Source organism: Sphaeramia orbicularis, chromosome 17, assembly GCF_902148855.1.
Source record: "Sphaeramia orbicularis chromosome 17, fSphaOr1.1, whole genome shotgun sequence".
Classification (NCBI taxonomy): domain Eukaryota; kingdom Metazoa; phylum Chordata; class Actinopteri; order Kurtiformes; family Apogonidae; genus Sphaeramia; species Sphaeramia orbicularis.
Genome location: NC_043973.1, coordinates 55,996,739 through 56,017,339, shown reverse-complemented (window position 1 = coordinate 56,017,339; position 20,601 = coordinate 55,996,739). Strand labels below are relative to the sequence as shown.

The window sequence follows — 20,601 nt, the reverse complement described above, 5'->3', positions numbered from 1 at the left end:
TGTTGTCCACCTCATTCACTTCCTGTGCAGCTCCTGTTTGTTTGTGTCGTGGCGTTTCCTCTCAGGGAATTCTGGGAGCATCTCCTGCCTGGAAGTGACTGGCATTCCACCTTTGAAGTCTGTGTTTCCCTTGGACTCTGAACTGGCCTGTGGATGTCACATGAGGCCTGCATGGGCTGTGATTGGCTGCTTCATGTGTCCATCTTCAGCGCCGTCAGATGTAAAGACACAAACAAATGGATGCTAAAACCACCAGGATATTTACAGGAACATGAGGATTCTGGAGCTCTTCTTCTACTTTTCTATTTCACACATTTGAACTCATGCAGCAGCTGTCATTTAGTAATTTTCTCTTAATTTTTTGTAGTATTTTTTTGCCGTCTCCTATGTGTTTTCTCTTATTTTTTCGTTGTATTTTTTTGCTTTCTCATATTTTTCTCTTATTTTTTGCTTTCTCATTTGTTTTCTCTTATTTTTTGGCTTTCTCATATTTGTTTTCTCTCATTTTTTGGTGTATTTTTTTGCTTTCTCATATTTTTTTTCTCTTATTTTTTTGGTGTATTTTTTGCTTTCTCATATTTTTCTCTTATTTTTTGTTGAACTTTTTGCTTTCTCGTATTCATTTTCTCTTATTTTTTTGTTGTTTTTTTTGCTTTCTCGTATTTGTTTTCTCTTATTTTTTTGTTGTTTTTTTTGCTTTCTCGTATTTGTTTTCTCTTATTTTTTTGCTTTCTCATATTTGTTTTCTCTTATTTTTTGCTTTTTCGTATTTGTTTTCTCTTATTTTTTTGGTGTATTTTTTGCTTTCTCATATTTTTATCTTTTTTTGTGTGTTTTTTTCTCATATTTATTTTCTCTTATTTTTTTCTCGTATTTTTCTCTTATTTTTTGTTGTATTTTTTGCTGTCATATTTGTTTTCTCTTTTGTTGTATTTTTTTGCTTTCTCATATTTGTTGTCTTTTATTTTTTTGTAGACAGTAAAATCAAAACAAAACCAACCAACAAAATATTAGTAATGATACATAAAAGGTTGATAAGTAAACAAAAGAAAAAAAGAAATAAAAAGTATAGAAAGAAATATATAGAAATAAAAATAAATGAAACTAAACATGCTCGAAAAGGAGTAGGAATAAGTAAAAACTTATTCACTCCTACCCCCAATCTGTATTCTTTATGATCTCTATATAGCAATTAGTATTTTATATGAATATCAATATAATAATAACAACAATAATGATAATAAACAATACAACACATCCTTATTCCTATATAAACAAATATAATAATACCCATTTACAAATTACCATACCAGTATCAGCACTCTCGGATATGAATAAAAACTGAAAAACAAACAAGTATAATAGAAAATAGAGTGACAGTAAAATGTGAGTAAAGATTCTGAGATCCTCCTGTTTCCACATCTGGATCCGGATCTGGATTAGGTTCCTGTATCCTGAGTTGACCCACATGGATCAGATGTGGTCTGGACAGGCTGGTGGTCCTGCTGGGTCTTTCCGCTGCAGATAATGGTTCCGTCACACCTGGTCCCTGTCCTGTTGGTCCGATAAGACCTCTATTTGCAGCTGTTAGAGGCGTGTCCAGGTGGTTTCGTGGGTGTGAAATGGTTTCCGTCTCTGTGGATTAAAGCTAATGAAAGGATGTGTTAATACAAATGCTGTCCTTCTCTTCTGTGATGTTCAAGGATCCCATATTTGATCTGAAACTCCGTGTTCTTAACGGTTCCGTACTTTATTCTTTCCACTGTTGATCAATCTGCACAGTATTGATCAGTATCATCACGGTCTGGTTAGCCTGATCAGCTAAATTCAACTGGTCTTGATCCATAAGTTGTGGCTGAGTTCCTTCATATGGACCGGCCCGTGTCGTGGTCCCATCAGGACCTGGGCCGTCCTCAGTCTTACCTTTGACCCACATGCAGCCGACTCTTCATTATCCGATAAATGCTGATAATGTGGGTCAGTCTGAATGTGTTCAAGTCTGTTCATCAGCAGCTGCACAACATGACCACAGGTTCACGAAGCACCGTCTGAATTACAGAACAGTTTAACCCTCTGGTGTCCAGGTCAGCATATTATACACACTTTACACTTCCTGTTATTAAAGCTCAGATTATTTTTCACAGTTTGTTTTAGGTCAGAATTCAACAGTTGTTCATTTGTGTCTGATTGTTTAATTTCTGATCCATCCACTAAATCCATCTCCGGATACTAGAGGGTTTGCATCCTGGTATTTAACTGTACTGGTCTGAGTCTGTAGCTTATCCACTAATATTCAGTGAAACATCAGTAAATACACTAGTGCATAGTGGGTAGTAGTTTTTTTTATACTTTAATTTTATTATTTGATTTCTGTACAATACCAAACAAACATAAGGGACATTTGGGACACATTGATCATAATGAACCTTTGTGACTAACGGTTGGTTTTAGTCATGTGACTAGGGATGGGAATCGATAAGGATTTAATGATTCCAATTCCATTATCAATTTTGCTTATCGATCCGATTCCTTATCGATTCTCTTATTGATTCTCATTGGGTTAGGGTATAAATGAGTACAAACGGGTTTGTTTGCATTAACTGTCTTTTATATTTCCATCTCTGCACAGAAAATATAACATTTTCAGTATGTACAAATAATAATAACAGATGACGTCGGGCCCAGTTCGGGGGGGGGGGGGGGGGGGAGGCATGCAGTGAAAGTGAAACTAAAGACTCTTTACTAATTCCTCTATTGCTGCATTTCCACTACGTGGAACCAGTTTGACTCTGCTCATTTCCCGTTGTTGGGCACCTCAGTTCCTTTCTCCTACCCTCGGAAACTTGTATTTGAGGGGGTATGATGTTTGTTGCCCGCACCGGAACTGGAACTGGGCCCGGCGTTCACTCTGCCGCTACATTCACAAGCGTCGCTAAGTAGCGAATCAAATACGTGACATTCCTGGAAATGAATCCCATGCTGTTCACAAATGTTTGAACAGATTGGAGGGATTCCACCTTTTAGAAGAAATGGAAGCTTTGACAGTCTTCCAGTGGACCTGGTGTGGTCTATTTGGACCTGGTGTGGTCTGTTTGGACCTGGTGTCATCTGTTTGGACCTGGTGTCATCTGTTTGGACCTGGTGTCATCTATTTGGACCTGGTGTCATCTGTTTGGACCTGGTGTCGTCTATTTGGACCTGGTGTCATCTCTTTGGACCTGGTGTCATCTATTTGGACCTAGTGTTGTCTGTTTGGACCTGGTGTCATCTATTTGGACCTGGTGTGGTCTGTTTGGACCTGGTGTGGTCTGTTTGGACCTGGTTTCGTCTATTTGGACTGTTTCTGCCTCAATGCTATATAGGCTACGTTCTGACCAAAACAATGCAGGGTACACGTGACGTCATTGCGCGTGCGCAACAAAGGCAGAATCATTAAGCAGGCAGACAAATGATTCCAAGGAATCGAGCTACTGGGATCCGGTTCTCAAAAAGAACCGGTTCTCGATTCCCATCCCTACATGTGAGGTTGAAATGAAAATCGTCATTTCTTCCATTTATCCGGATTCTGTTCTTCGTCAGTTTCAGTCTATGCGTCAGAATCTCCATCTCAAATATTCCAATCATAATCTGTGTCCAGTCATTAGTTGTAGGTGGTTTTAATCTGCACCATTTTTGGTAATAGCCTTTTTACAGGCTGATAATAGTATTTTAAACAAATATCTATCATTTTTTCTTACATTATTACCAATAATACATCTGAAATACATCACCAAACATGTTTTCGGGATTTCATAACCCAATATCTGAACAATTGTTGAATATACATTATCCCAAAATGATGCAAGTTTAGGACAATACCAAAAGACATGTGCATGATATATACTGACGTCTGCACATTCTGTCCAACAAGGTTGAACTCTGGACACATTTGGCTGTAATTTTAGGAGTTATGAAAAATCAAATTATATTTTTCCAGCAATGTTCCCTCCATGTTCTTGAAGAAGTGGTTGACTGTTGAGTTCTCCAGAGACTGACCCATTCCTCCTCTGAGACACACGTTCTAGTTCTTTTTCTGCATCATGGGTAGTTGAAGACATTAACTCTACGTTACTGTTTCTATATAGAAGAATCACTGTCTTTTCATGTTTGTCAGATTAATGCAGATCTGGGATTTGGTTAACGATCGTTTATCTAAGATAGAAACCGTGTGAGAGACGCAACACGATGAAAAGGATGAAAACAACAAGAACAAGGAACCAAGACAAAAAAAAGTCTAGATGTAGAACATTACAGACTACTATAATGATAAAAATGTTTTAGTATCAGAATATACATGGTGTAAATAAAGTAAATCATCACAGGTGGATACGCCTCAAAAAACACAGACCATTCCAAAACCAAACCTCCAGTTCATCAAGAGCTGCAACAATTTAATAATCAAGTAAATTCATAATCAGTTAAATTAATAATCTGTTAGATTAATAATCAGTTAAATTCATAACCTGTGAAATTCATAATCTGTTAGATTAATAATCAGTTAAATTCATAACCTGTTAAATTAATAATCAATTAGATTAATAATCAGTTAAATTCATAATGTTAGATTAATAATCAGATTAATAATCAATTAAATTCCTAATCAGTTAAATTAATAATCTGTTAGATTAATAATCAGTTAAATTCATTATCTGTTAAATTAATAATAAGTTAAATTCATACTCTGTTAGACTAATAATCAGATTAATAATCAGTTAAATTCCTAATCAGTTAAATTAATAATCTGTTAAATTAATAATCTGTTAGATTAATAATCTGTTAGATTAATAATCAGTTAAATTCTTAATCAGTTAAATTAATAATCTGTTAAATTAATAATCAGTTAAATTTATAATCAGTTAAATTAATAATCTGTTAAATTAATAATCTGTTAGATTAATCATCAGTTAAATTCATAATCAGTTAAATTCATAATCTGTTAGATTAATAATCAGTTAAATTCATAATCCGTTAGATTAATAATAAATTAAATTCTTAATCAGTTAAATTCGTAATCTGTTAGATTAATAATAAATTAAATTCATAATCAGTTAATAATCTGTTAGATTGATAATCAGTTAAATTCATAATCAGTTAAATTAATAATCTGTTAGATTAATAATCAGTTAAATTCATAATCAGTTAAATTCATAATCAGTTAAAATCATAATCTGTTAGATTAATAATCAGTTAAATTACTAATCAGTTAAGTTAATAATCCGTTCTGATCTGAGTTTGTCAGATGGTTTAAGTACGTTGTGAGACAGACGATTAAATGCGAGTACTTCCTGTCTTTTTCTTTCTGTGGTTTAAACTGAATGAACCAGACATTTAAATCATCAGCAGATTAACTGAGAACACTTACATCTCTTATGTCAACAGATACAGGTCAAATGTGACCTAAAATAGCCTCCGTCAACAAAGAATGTGTAAAAAAAATATTCAAAGTTTCAACATTTTGTGGAACTTTACAAACGTTCATCTAATATCAACCTAAAACGTGTCCTTTGGGGCTTTTACTGCACACATCCCTGTGACTGTTCAGTAAATAAAGCTGAAGTTGAAGCTGTGGACAGTTTCAGTTTCTGCTCTGTTCGGAGGGAAACCACAGGCTGCTGCTTTGCTCAAAACTGATTGGCCGGGCTCAGAATGGCCTCGCGTCGATGTGACGAGTGACTTCCTTTCAGGAAGACGTTGAGAAACAGTGACGGCTGTAATGGCGTCTCGGCGCTCGCCTTTACAAGCAGCGAGCCGTTAGTGTCACAGCTGTGTAAAGACCAGCTGTCCAGAACGCCATCTGCCCTGGACGCCGCCTGACACTGCTGCCAACTGGACCATGAGCACAGGCCACACACCCCCCCAGGCCCATCGGGCCTCGCGGCGCTGGCAGCGGTACAGGAAACCCGAGCAGCCACTGGATGGATACAAGTGGACCACATCTGCTTGCCTGACAGGCAGCCCTGAGGGCAAAGGTCACAGCGTGGAGTCCCTTTACCAGCGGCTGCTGAGCTTCCAGAGGTTTAACCCCGCCCCAAAGCAGGAACCATCCACTGAGACTGGGACCGACTCGCTGAGACGAATTCTGCCCTACCTGCGCTCCCTGTCTGAACCCGGGACCGGGACTGGTGGTGGTCCAGAGAGGGTGGCGCTCAGGAAGGTGGGATCTGACGCAGAACGCTCCGCCCTCTCCATCGGCAGCCTCCTGACGTCGTTCTCCCGGAGGATCAGCAGAGTCCTGGGGGACCCACCTGCACCTGGACCTGGACCCGGACCCGGACCCCACCTGGACGGGGGAGGGGCGTCTGGTAGGAGAACGTCTAACTGACCTTACCCAGTGTCAGGGTCATGTGACCAGTCATGTGACCTTTAGGCCCAACTTAGACCGACCCTAAAGGTTAGAACCAGTTCTACTAGTAAACAAAGGCCCACGTAGACCCGAGGACTAAAGCCTGTCACTGGACTCAGAACCCTGACCCCTCCTCTGGGTCTGGTGGGTTTTTCTGTTCCAGGTGTTTTTTCCTGGTTTCTCCTCTGTAGTTTGACGTGTGCATCTCCATCTTCTGGTTGTTTGGTTTATCAGCGCACTGCGTCTGTTGTCAGTAGTGACAGTAACATCCTGGACCTGTTGGGAACCTTCAGTGGGATGTGGGGGGTGGGCCCACTGGGTTCCACTGGATCCAGTTACAGCTGATGGAGTGGGTTCTGCTCACATCAGTGGGTTCTGTTTACATCAGTGGGTTCTGCTCACGTTAGTGGGTTCTGTTTATATCAGTGGGTTCTGCTCACATCAGTGGGTTCTGTTTACATCACTGGGTTCTGTTTACATCAGTGGGTTCTGTTTACATCAGTGGGTTCCACTCACATCAGTGGGTTCTGTTTACATCAGTGGGTTCTGTTTACATCAGTGGGTTCTGCTCACGTTAGTGGGTTCTGTTTATATCAGTGGGTTCTGCTCACATCAGTGGGTTCTGTTTACATCACTGGGTTCTGTTTACATCAGTGGGTTCTGTTTACATCAGTGGGTTCCACTCACATCAGTGGGTTCTGTTTACATCAGTGGGTTCTGTTTACATCAGTGGGTTCCGCTCACATTAGTGGGTTCCACTCACATCAGTGGGTTCTGTTTACATCAGTGGGTTCCACTCACATCAGTGGGTTCTGCTCACATCAGAGGGTTCCGCTCACATCAGTGGGTTCTATTTACATCAGTGGGTTCCACTCACATCAGTGGGTTCTGCTCACATCAGTGAGCCACATTCGACAGAAATGTGTGATGTTAAAATGGGGTCAGGAGTTAAAACAGGTTGGAACCACTGACTTAGACTGTTACACTATGAGACTAACAATTATAGGATGCCACGCTAATGTAGCAGGACATCTGAGAAAAAACAGAAGCACATTTTTATGTCGGCTCCATCTTCATAAATCAACCACAGATTTTAAGATTTTAAACGAACATACACTCATAATAAATCTTTAACTTTGGAAATTTACACTTATAAGTTTCATCTTCCTCTATTGTTGCTTTGCTCGAAGCTGCAGTAGCACTAAACGTGACGACTCAGTGGTTTGTACTGTGTTTTTGTGACGACCAGCCACCTTGTGTCTACAGTAGAAAGGCTCCTGGCTGGTGCCGCAGCTGAGCCGAGCCGGTACCCGTGTGGACCCGGTACACGGGTTCCTCCAGACTAATTCGACCAGGCTGCAGCTCGTCTTTATCTGGTCCTCACAGCGTTCTCAGTCAAATGCTGCTGCTGCTTCAGCGTGATCCAAGGTGACAGGGCTGCTCACCTTTGACCTCTAAGCCCCACCCCCTGTCACCCCCAGTGTGCAGGCAGCGGCTGTGATTGACATTTGAGTGGAGGATGTGCTTTATAGATGCAAATGGAGGAGACGGGGCTGAAGTCAGCACCTTAAAATATTAAACCAGTGGGACCTGAAGGACACGCCCATGGGAAGGACACGCCCACCTGGGGTTTATGTCTATGTGACGGATGTGTGCGCTCATCTCTGAAGGTTTAAGCTTCAGATGCTGAACCTCAGTCAATGTCACAGGTTTTTGTTAAATCTGATTCCTGTGTTTTTATTTTCATGGATGTTGTTAATTTTCTGCTATTTTCCATCCTCGATCTGTTCATTCCAGGGGTGTTGGATGGGGTCAGAGGTCACACCCCCAGTCTTTAAAACCAGGTCTTTGTTTCTGATAACTCATTCACTGCCCCGAAGCTGCTTCATTTTCCTTCAGTCCTTTCATCTGTTCGATCCAGTTGGAGGCTGCGTTCACACTGAAGCCAAATGTCGTCCAAATGCGTTTTTTGTGTCCATATGTGACCTGTATCCGATCTGTCACAAACAGTCTGAACAGCACTAATCTGGCCCAGACCACTTTCATTTGTGGTCCTAAATCTGACCCAGACCACTTCCATATGTGGTCCTAAATCTGACCTAGACCACTTTCATATGTGGTCCTAAATCTGACCCGGACCACTTTCATATGTGGTCTTAAATCTGACCTGGACCACTTTCATATGTGGTCCTAAATGTGACCCGGGCCACTTTCATATGCGGTCCTAAATCTGACCCGGACCACTTACATATGTGGTCCTGAATCTGACCTGGACCACTTTCATATGTGGTCCTAAATCTGATCCAGATCTGATATTTTCCAATGTGACTTCACTCTCAACGTCCAGGTCGCATTTATCCAACCTTTCCGTCATTGAAATGCGACAAACGTCAGAGTTGTTGGTCGGAGCGGAGGAAAACCATACTTACTTCTGTAAACACAGTGTGTGTCTGTGTGGTCTCGTATTCCGCCTCTTTAGTGAATGTGGGTCACTTCAGGGCAACAAACATCCTGCCCCCTCAAATAAAAGTTTACAAAGATAGGGAAAGGAAATGAGGTGCACAACAACAGGAGACAGAGGAATTAGCAAAGCATCTTAATTTCACTTTCACTGTATGACTATATGATGACCCCTCTCCGCCCCCCCCGAACCAGGCCCGGTGTCAGCTGTTATTATTATTAATTGCAGGGCTGTAAGAAAATATCAGTTCCACAGTATATCACGATATTTCACTTCATGATACTGTATCGATATTAAAAAGTACTGTATGGATATTTGTAAGTATTTATTCAAATGCAGACATGGCAGAGGTTTATTTTTGTTTTTCCAGCTCTTTTATTTCTGTATTCACATGCGTATTTTACTCTATTATTTCTATATTCACATTAGGGCTGCACGATTTTGGCAAAAATAAAAATCCTGATTTTTTTCCTCTAAAAATTCGATTTTCGATTTTGATTTCGATTTTTGGGTAAAACTACAAAAGACAACAGAAGTCAGCATGTCGTTTTCGTGAGCAGCCCACAATGCTAGGCACTGCTCTGACCTCAAATCTGTGATGGTATCACGTGATGAACCCACAGAAGTTTATTTTTTCTTAATTAAATCTTTATTGAATGAAGTAGAGTATACAAACAATGTATACAACAAGAAAATAACATAAATTTGCCAGGGGGAATACACTATAATACAATGCCCAAATCAGAGCAAATACTTATGTTTTTTTATACCTTTTTTTATACCTGCTTTTTTGTTTCCAGATTTATCTAACAGCTTTAAATAAAGTTCAACATCTTTCAAAAAATTAATATTTGGTTTTGTGCTACAGAACTTACATTTGTGAATGAAAAATTTAGCAAGTAAGAGGACTAAATTAATTACTTATATATACATATATACACACACACACACACACACACACATATATATTTTTATATATATATATATATATATGTATATGAATAAAAATTTTCTTTTTTTTTTTTTTTCCTTTTTTTTTTTTGTTTTTTTTTCTGGGCATCTGGGCCCACAGAAGTGATACCAGTGTCAGTCAGTGACAGGCGTGGACCATGTTAATATGAGTGATCCACATGCGGTTCTATTTAAACTGGGGGATCCGTGCGTGGAACAGACCGACCCAGGACACACTGGAGGGATTCTATCTGTGGAGCTGGTGGATGTGTGTGGGCACAGGGCTGTGTGGGCTCCTCTGCTGAGGCTGATGACCCGGACCCGGATCGGAAGAAGACAGTATGGTACGGATCTGGGACAACGTAAGATGAGTGATCCGCATACAGTTATATTTCAGTTGCGGGATCCATGCGTGAAGCCACGGCTTACACTGCTATAAGTACTGCGGGCTCATGAACACATTTAAAGTCCAGTCATTACACGGATTTCTGTGACAGACCCCTGTCACTGATAGGAGGAGGAGCCTATGGTAGCCGGCAAGCGCGCGGCCCGCAGGCACGAGAGATGAAATCGATTTTACGATTTCCCTTTTTTAAAAATCGTCCAAATTAAAAAATCCGATTTCGATTTAAAATCGATTAATCGTGCAGCCCTAATTCACATGGGTATTTTATTTACTCTTTTATTTCTATATTCACATGAGTATTTTGCTCTGTTGTTTGTATACTACAACAGTAGTATTGTGATACTGTAGGTCATACGTGTAGTTTTTTAAAAAATTGATGTTATTTCAGTCATCCTAAAAGCACTTTTTACTGTCTGAAAGAGGCAAATGTTAGTTTTTTTTATTGGGAATGCACAAAAATAATGTTCTGATGTTGGATGATTCAGGGACTGAACACTATGGATTCTTTTCACAATAGAATACAAACATTTAAGCAAGATCTGAAACTGTAATGTCTGTAAAACATTATTTATTTATTTGTGTGATTTTTGTTCTAGTAAACCTGCCTGTTAAAACTTTATTTATCCAAATGCTGCACTTTAAGTTTTTCCAGGAAATAATCTTTTAAAAAAAGAAATAACAAAAAATATCCCCTTGTTAACAGTATCATGATATATTGCGATACATTGTATCGTTATCCTAGTATTGTGATTTGTATTGTACCGCCAGATTCTTGCCGATACACAGCCCCAATTGATTGATTGATGTATTTATTTCGAACATGAATGTCAAACAGAAGAAAATAAATAAACAAAACACTTAAACAATTAGACATATAATACGTATTCGAAAAGGAGTGAGAAGAAGTACAACTTATAAACTCCTACCCCTTCTCCTTATATAATTAATAACAATAATAACCTTCCTCGTCTAATCGTATCTATACACTATGCCATAATATGACTGATACTTACTAGTAAATAATTAGGTTTCTGGCTTTATATTATTATGAACAAATATAATATGATTTACATAAACACATAATACAATAACACATATATGTAAATACATATTCATACACAGATCTATACACACATATACACCTACATATATACGCACACACATACACACCTATACATACATACACACTTACCACATACTTGTGCATCTTTATCACACCCAGTGATCCCCAAGCCCTCCCTCATCCCTGTACCTCTGGAAAATTGTGTCTTTGTACCTCTTTTTAAATTCTTTCCTGCTTGGTCGTTGCTTTAACTCTATATTAAATCTGTTCCACAGTCTCACCCCGCTGACAGAAACACAAAAACCCCTCCTAGTCGTGCGTATTAAGGGAATTTTAAAGTTAATTTTCCCCCTTAAATCATAACCCCCCTCATGAATACTGAATCATTTCTGTATATTTGTTGGTAAAAGATTATTTTTTAGCTTTGTACATTATTTGAGCTGTTTGATAGTCCACAATGTCTGTGAACTTGACTAATTTTGACTGTAATAATAATGAGTTTGTGTGTTCCTGGTAGCCAACATTATGAATGATCCGAATTGCTCTTTTTTGAATTATAATTAGTGGCTGTAGTGAGGTCTTGTAGTTGTTACCCCAGATCTCAGCACAGTACTGTAAATATGGTGAAACTAGGGAACAGTATAGAGTGTGAAGTGACTTGTGATCCAAAATCTTCTTTGCTTTATTTCTTATTGCAATGCTTCTGGAGACTTTGGTTTGTACATGTTTGATATGGGCTTTCCAACTGATTCTGTCATCAATGGTTACCCCCGGAAATTTTGTTTCATGAACTCTCTCTATTTCAATTCCATCTATTTTTATTGTTACCTGTGAATTATTTCTACAATTACCAAATATCATTATTTTTGTCTTGCTAAGATTTAATGATAACCTGTTTCTGTCGAACCACATGTTTACTTTGTTCATTTCTGTACTAATTATTTGTATATACTGTATTTGTTATATTTTCAGTGCAGATATAGAAATATAAAAGACAGTTAATGCAAACACACCTGTTTGTACTCTTGTATTCCCTCATCCAATGAGAACTGATAAGGAATTGAATTGATAAGCAAAATCGATAATGGAATCGGAATCATTAAATTCTTAGATTCCCATCCGTACTTGTGAATGTTTTTGTTGAGCTTCTGGAACCTTCATTTCCTGAGAGTTCAGTAAAGTTCTATTTAATCTAAATTACTGTAAACTGTAAACTTTTGGCAAATTTCTTGTTAAATTAAACCTTCATCTTGTACTGGGTTGATGTTTATAAATCCATGAACCCATCCCTGTTGTATTCCTGCAGAGGTTAAAGGTGCAGTATGTAGGAATTCTGCTCTTAGTAACTCTAAAACGGCCTTGACTGTCACCAGACATTAAGGAATCCTGTTCATTTCAAATACTGATGTCACTGACAGTAGTAGTCCAGCCAGAATATTTGTGTTTGAAAAGCTCAGTGTCAGCCCCGAAATGATGTTTATGTTGTTATTGTGTGTTTTGGTCTGATGCTCCGCCCATCACCTGTTTGCCAATCACAGAGTCAGTAGCCTTTGTTCATCCAGGTTGGCAGATCCCATGGAGATGCAGCTGGAACATTTTTGATCATAAATGTATGACATTAATAAACCTAAAGGACTCTGATTATTCCCAGATACGTCATGACAAAGTGAGAAACAAAACAAGGAGATGTATAGGAGATGATGTAGAAACATGGAGACGGATGAAAGAGGAGAAGAATTTGAAGACCGACGCCGGCTCTGCCTTAGTCTGACCACCAGTAAGAACCACTGAGAGCTGGGGCTGCCGTCTCTGCACCCGGTCCCAGACTGGCAGTGTCCTCACCCGGTCCCAGACCGTCGGTGTCTTCTCCCGGGGCCAGGCTGCAGTCTCTTCTCCTGACCCTAGTGAAAAGAGTGCTGGTCCAGGATTGGTGAAGAGACCGGGTACCGGTGTAGGACTTGTCTCTTGCCATGGTAGCTCCTTGTAGTTGAGTGTTTTCAGTGGAAGTGACCTCTGGATGTAGCGGTGTGTAATCCGAAGGGGGGGGGGGGTCGGTGGTTTGGACAGGTGGGTGGTTGGGGGAGGGGGGCAGTCGGTACAATTGCGGTCCGTACCGCTTGTACTTGGTAAGTAAAAGTGAAAGTAAAAGTGAAACTTAAGGCTCATTTCCCTTTTCCCTATCCTGAATCTGTGTAAACTTTCATTTGAGTGTTCAGGATGTTTGTCCTGTTCTGTTATATATTATACGTATGTAGAATAAGTCTGGTGAAGATTTTTTTGTATGAAATTTATGGTGTGGTGGCAAGGATTTGTGGAAATGCTAGTAGTAGACGCTCATGCTGGATCTGGCAACCCCTAGTCTGGGGGGAGGAGGAGAGGACACCATGCTTTACAGTATTTTGAAAGTGATTGCAGTACCAGTTTTGGCCACAATCCTATATACGGCACCTTTAAAGGTCACTCCTCAGTGCTGTCGTATGTTTTCCAGCCTGTTTTCCTTCGGGCTTGTCCTGGGTTAATTGCTGTAGTTTCCTGTCAGACCTAACCCGGGGCCCATTTCACAACTGCGTTGGACTGACACACGTTCTGCGTCCACACTCTGGACTCTGGGTTGATTCAGTCCATGATGTCCCACAGAGTCTGGATGGTTCAGCTCTACAGTTAGACGGCTTTGGCAGTGAATGTTCATGTTTGTTTGTTCATTGGCTGCCTGTCAGTGTGTGTTTGTTGTGTAGTAGTGTGTCAGCGGTGTGTCTCGCCCTCCTCGCTCTCTTCAATGTTTTCATCTTGATAAAGAGGTATGTGATGTCAGGGGATCTGTGATTGGACGAGGGCTGCTGTGTTTACCGGTCGCCATGGAGACGGGCCCGCCGCTCCGCTGCTGAGGGAACACAGACAAAGAGCCTCTGTGTGTGTGTGTGTGTGTGTGTGTGTGGACTTTATCCCTGTGAGAACTTGTTGGACTTTTAACCCTTTGGGAGTTCACAGGTTTCTCTGTTCAGCTCTTCCTTCAACCAGGAAGTGACACGATTTACACTGACTGTCCAGGGTTCATGCTCAGGTTTTTGTAACTGTAGTTGTAATTGTCATGTAAATACACAACTGTCATCACCCTCATGTCTGAATCAGCATAACATCACCTCCTCTGTCTCCTGTTCTTCTCCTCTGACTCCTCCTCTGCTCCTCTGACTCCTGTTGACCCCCCCTGACTCCTCCCCTGACTCCTGTTCTCCTCCTCTGACTCCTGTTCACCTCCTCTGACTCCTCCTCTTAACTCCTCCTCTGACTCCTGTTCTCCTCCTCTGACCCCCAGAGACGCAGGTGAACGCAGGCGATTCTGCAAAATAACTTGGTTTGATGAAGTCATGATGCAACAGGAGCATAGAAACACAAGTGCTGGCAGATATTTGATTTAAGCCACGTTTTTTTTGACACGTTGTGGAGTGAACAATGAGCACATTCTTTGATGGAACACCGTCAGTCAGGATCAGTTTCAGTCCTGATCAACTGGTCTGGTTTGAGGAGGATTTCAGCCCCGACTCACACAGGACGGCATTCACACACACCAGCAAGCACCCACTGTCAATCTGTGTTTGGAGTGTGTAGTTGTGTGTGTTCAGTAGGTTTTCAGTCTGTTTCAGTTGGTTTTTAGTCTGGTTCAGTAGGTTTTCAGTAGTTTTTTTGTCTGTTTCAGTAGGTTTTCAGTCTGTTTCAGTTGGTTTTTAGTCTGTTTCAGTAAGTTTTCAGTCTGTTTCAGTAGGTTTCAGTCTGTTTCAGTAGGTTTTCAGTAGTTTTTTTTGTCTGTTTCAGTAGGTTTTCAGTCTGTTTCAGTTGGTTTTTAGTCTGTTTCAGTAGGTTTTCAGTCTGTTTCAGTTGGTTTTTAGTCTGTTTCAGTAAGTTTTCAGTCTGTTTCAGTAGGTTTCAGTCTGTTTCAGTAGGTTTTCAGTAGTTTTTTCGTCTGTTTCAGTAGGGTTTCAGTCTGTTTCAGTACATTTTAACCTCCTGTGTGTCCTCTGTTTTTGGCGTTGACGGTCAGCTCTGACCTTTGTCCATCATCCAGCCACTGGACAAATATAGAAGCTTAATCCATGTGTGTGTGACGAGGACTTCCTGTGGACGGACTTGTTCACTGACCACATGTGGTCTTTAAAGAGGCGGAGCTTTATGTGTTGTGCGTTCCAACCCGTGGTGGTCTTCAGTGTGAGCATCCAGACCTGAAGGACCCAGTGGACATGATGAAGTGCAGATGTTGGTGTTGAACCTTCAGACGCTGCTGCACATGAAACATAGATAAGTATGAATATTAAATATACATGAATATAAACAGACTTCCAGAAAAACCCCAATCCACATGGATGTTCACAAACTCAGTCCAGTCCTCATGTTCTGCTTCACAGTCCAGGAACATTCTGGAACATTTGTCATGTAATTTATTTTACAGCTTTTTCTGAGCCTTTCACCAACTCAGACCAAATCCAACAGTCACAGAGGACTTTGAGTCCAATCCATTCAGAAGATTCATGCAACACAGGAGCTGCATCTCAGCTGATTCCAGGAGTGGACCTCTGTAGAACTCTTTGAACACCTGTGGACCTCTGTGAACCTCTTTGGACACCTGTGGACCTCTGTGGACCTCTTTGGACACCTGTGGGCCTCTGTTGACACCTGTGGACCTCTTTGGACACTTGTGGACAGCTGTGGACCTCTGTTGACACCTGCGGACCTCTTTGGACACCTGTGGACCTCTTTGGACACCTGTGGACCTCTCTGGACACCTGTGGACCTCTGTGGGCACCTGTGGACCTCTGTTGACACCTGTGGACCTCTTTGGACACCTGTGGACCTCTGTTGACACTTGTGGACCTCTGTTGACACCTGTGGACCTCTGTGGACACCTGTGGATCTCTTTTGACACCTATGGACCTCTGTTGACACTTGTGGACCTCTGTTGACACTTGTGGACCTCTGTGGACACCTGTGGACCTCTGTGGACACCTGTGGACCTCTGTGGACACCTGTGGATCTCTTTGGACACCTATGGACCTCTGTGGACACCTGTGGATCTCTGGATGTTTTTTTGAAGCCTCTCCTTCTTCTATGGTGCCCGTTGTCGTCATCTTCCTCCTCTTCTTCTGTGGTGCCCATTGTCGTCGTCCTCTTCTTCTTCTGTAGTGCCCTTTGTCCTCCTCCTCCTTCTCCTCTTCTTCTGTAGTGCCCATTGTCATCGTCCTCCTCCTCCTCGTCCTCTTTTTCTTCTGTAGTACCTGTTGTCGTCATCCTCTCCTTCTTCCTCCTCCTCCTCTTCTTCTGTGGTGCCTGCCCTTTTACTCTGGCTGTGCTCTTCTTCTTCTGCAGTGCCCCTTGTCGTTGTCCTCCTCCTCCTCTTCTTCTGTGGTGCCTGCCCTTTTACTCCGGCTGTGCTCTGGAGCAGGTGTGGCTCCGTCCTTTCAGATCTCTCTGGGCTTCTTTGACGTGGCTGATTTAGTATGTATCCAGAAATAGACTGTTGCAAACGGAGCTGCTCAGCTGTTTTCTGCCTCCAGACCTGCACCTTATCCCCCTGGAATTCACCCACAATCACTGCAACGCTACTGGAACTCACAAAAACTGTACTGAGTACTACTGAAGGCATGGAAGCGCAGCAGGAACCTCCTCATTCCCTCAGTTGTCGTGTTTCTCTCTGAATCTGGTTGTTGGTATTTAATGGTCATGAAACCCAGACTCATAGAACCTGGTTCCATCTGTTAACCTCATCCAGGATTTATTCTCAGTCTCATTAATGGACGGTTGATGTGGATCAGAGGGAATGTCTGCTGTTAGAGGTCAAACAGAAGTGCATTGTGGGATGTGAGGTTTGTCCTGCAGAAAAAAGGGCATAATTTCACATCCTTTAGTTCTGTCTTATGACTGAGACTGGAACTACAACTGTTGGATTCAGGTGGTTTTAAAGATGAAACTACAGATTATTTACACAGAAGGAAAGAGGTTCCAACTAGGGCTGTTAGAAAATATCGGTTCTGCAATATATCACAATATTTCATTTCACAATACTGTATTGGTATTAAAAAGTACTGCATCGATACTAAAAAGTACTCTATCAATATTTTTCGGTATTTATTCAAATGCAGATATTGTGGAGGTTCATTTTTGTTTTTCTTTTTTGTTTCTATTTTATTTATTATTTTACACTCTTTTATTCAATAATGTTCGTTCCTTTGTTGGAATTGAACTAAAATACTGTTCTGATGTTAGTTCTGAACTAATCAAATATGAACATTTGAACAGGATCTTAAATTGTCATGTCTGTAAAACCGAATTTCAGTTTGAACACAGGAACATTTTGTGATATAGCATTATCTTGTTGGGATCGAATAAAAATGTGTTTAGTGTTTGTGCAGATTTCTGGTGTAATTCAATTCTACAAGGAAATAATCATTTAAAAAAAAGAAACAAACAAAAAAATTACCTTTTTAACAGTATCATGATATATCGTGATATATCAAATTGTGATACTACAATTGTGATTTGTATTGTATCGCCAGATTCTTGCCAATACACAGCCTTAGCTCCAACATCATCCCCATAATGGCTGATCTGTTGTTTAGGTTCTGAACCTTCAGCCCGTTAAAGGAAGGAAAAGCATCCATCATTTATTTACATATTTACTGACATTTTCAGCTGAATTCAAACAGAATGTATTTGACTCAGTGGGTCTGTCTTTAGTTTTGTTGTGTAAATAATATCAATAATCAGGTTTTAGTTTTAGTAAAACAGGTAGAATCATTGCTTTAATATGCGAACCTTTACCTGGAATCAGGGCTCAGTGGTTAAAGCAGGGCTGTCAAACTCATGTTAGTTCAGTTGCACATTCAGCCCAATTTGATCTGCAGTGAGCCGAACCAGAAAAATAATAACAGTGAAAAAATTAAAATTATATTATGATCAGGTTTACATCTACAAAGTTTCCTTAAAAATCTAAATAACATGAACAACTTGAATTGTCTTAAGAAAAACAAGTGCAATTTTAACAATATTCCGCCTCAGTTTATCATTTTCACATGTGCGTTACAATCGCACAAAACATTTAGTAACAGGCAGAATATTGGTCAAATTGCATTTACTTTTCTTAAGACATTTCCATTTGTTCATATTTGTTCAGGTTATTTACATTTTTTGTAAAAGTACAGTTTGGTAATGTAAACATTTTCATGTAATTTTACTTTTTTACACCAAAAAAAAGCCCAAACACAAAGAGAAAATTTGGGGTTGTCATTATTTATAGGTTATTCGGATACTATTTTACTGGTTCTGACCCACTTAAAATCTCATTGGACTGTATGTGTGTGCATGCGGAACCTGAATTAAAAGGATTTTGACACCATTGATTGATTGATATCTTCAGTGTAGGGATGTAACGATACGAAAATTTCATATCACGGTTATTGTGACCAAAATTATCACGGTTATCATTATTATCGCAGTATTGTTAAAATTGTGCTCAAAATGTTCAAAAAGTACTAATACACACACTGAAATAATTTAACCAAGTTGTATTTTGAAAAAATAAATAAAATAACAGATACAATGTACCTTATGTTGCAGAAACATTCAAATATTAACCCTTAGTGGTCTGAGCCTATTTTGTCCATTTTTCAGTACTTTTGATTTTGCCTTTATATACTATATAAACAAATGTTTACTATACCCATGCTTGGTATCTGTTTTTTCAGCACAACTTCATTTATCTCATCTGCCTATTATTTTTTTCACTTTAACCTACTATAAAAACACAAAAGGACAAAAAACACTAAAAAATATATAAAATCCAATTTGAAAAATGTGTATACTTTATTGCATAAATAACACAAAGATGCTAATGAACCTTTTCAAAGACTTTAAAAGTGAATATTGGTTCCAAATATTAGGTATATAATATTACAATTGTAATAAATAAAAATTATACTCAAATATTTGACATAAAAGCAGATCTACACATAGGGTTTTTCCCCTAAAAGTGCAGTAATCAAACACGGTTATCGTGATAATTAGAATTTCATCGGTAATACTAACCGTCTGCAATTTTACCATGGTTTATCATTATACCGGTAATCGTTACATCCCTACTTCAGTGTAATTTTTGAATTTCACAAATTCATCCCGCGAGCCGGACTGGACCCTTTGGCGGGCGGGATTTGGACCCCGGGCCGCATGTTAGACACCTGTGAGTTAAAGGGTTCAGGATTAAAAGTGAACCCTGTGTTTTCCTGGTGTTTGTCAGGCGTTTCTTGGTTTTAGACGTGTGTACTTTCAGTTCCCGTCGCAGATGAAGCGCAGCGTTCATTGGAAACCTCTCAGCAGCTCCATCCCGTCAGGCTTCACAGACCGTTTCCTCCAAAGTGGAACCAAATCAGATTGTGGCGTTTCAGACGTCTGCGTCGATGAGGCCGGAGCCCAGCGCTTTATCCCACGACGGAAAAACCCACGTGTCCGTGATAATGGAGACCGACAGAATGTTTACGCGGCGGTCAGGAGTGTTGACACAGAAACACAAACGCCCGAGGATCCCAGCACAATGAGGTACAGTGAACGCACCGTCTGCTGAGGCGTCGGCGGCCGAGACAGGGCGCTGAAACAGCCGGACCCCCACATCAGTGAAAACACCTCCAAGCACAATTCTGATGTGACGGACCCACTGGGACTGTTGAACCCTGGGTAATGTGCACACACCACTGTCGGTGGTGGCTTTTCCATCGGATATCTGAGCAAAACTTTCCCCATATTTACTAAATGTCCAAAAAACAGAAGTGCGGAATGTGCACTGAAATAAATAAAAACTATTATTAAAAGAAAAAAAAACCGATAACTAACAGAAACTATTGTGTGTTTACAAAACTAACTAAAACGGATACAAATTATGGATAAATTCCCTTCGTTTTCGTCTTTGTCAACGTTAGATTTATACAAAAACGATTTATTTCGCTCAAGCAATTTTATCTGCAGGCACCATACGACACTTGACGGTCCGTCACTTGTGGTTTCCAGTCGTCTTCTGGTCCCCACTCTACCTGGAAACATGGAGACTAAAGTTGGGAGAAAGCAGCAGAGTCCTGTCTGGGATTTATTTGAATACGACGGAGAAGAAGAGAAAAGAGACGACAAAACTAAAATTAATACTAAAACTAAACTAAAACTAAGCATTTAGGGGGGGAAATGAAAACTAATAAAAACAAGTATACCTGCTCTTAAAACTAACTGAGCTAGAGAAAAAAAAAAGTCAAAACTAGATAAAACTAAACTATAATGAAAAATCCAAAACTTTTAGAACCTTGGTGTGCCGC

The 20,601-nt window shown here is 40.1% G+C and overlaps 1 protein-coding gene across 1 annotated transcript in view; it reads left to right on the top strand.

The window, feature by feature from the left end:
- Window positions 1-5,735: 5,735 nt before the first annotated feature.
- The window catches only part of LOC115437529 (ras GTPase-activating protein nGAP-like), a 74,556-nt gene continuing 59,690 nt past the window's right edge, over window positions 5,736-20,601 (top strand). The window contains 1 exon segment of the mRNA XM_030160757.1: window positions 5,736-6,341. Coding sequence (XP_030016617.1) covers window positions 5,873-6,341 — 469 coding nt within the window. The 5' untranslated portion in view covers window positions 5,736-5,872.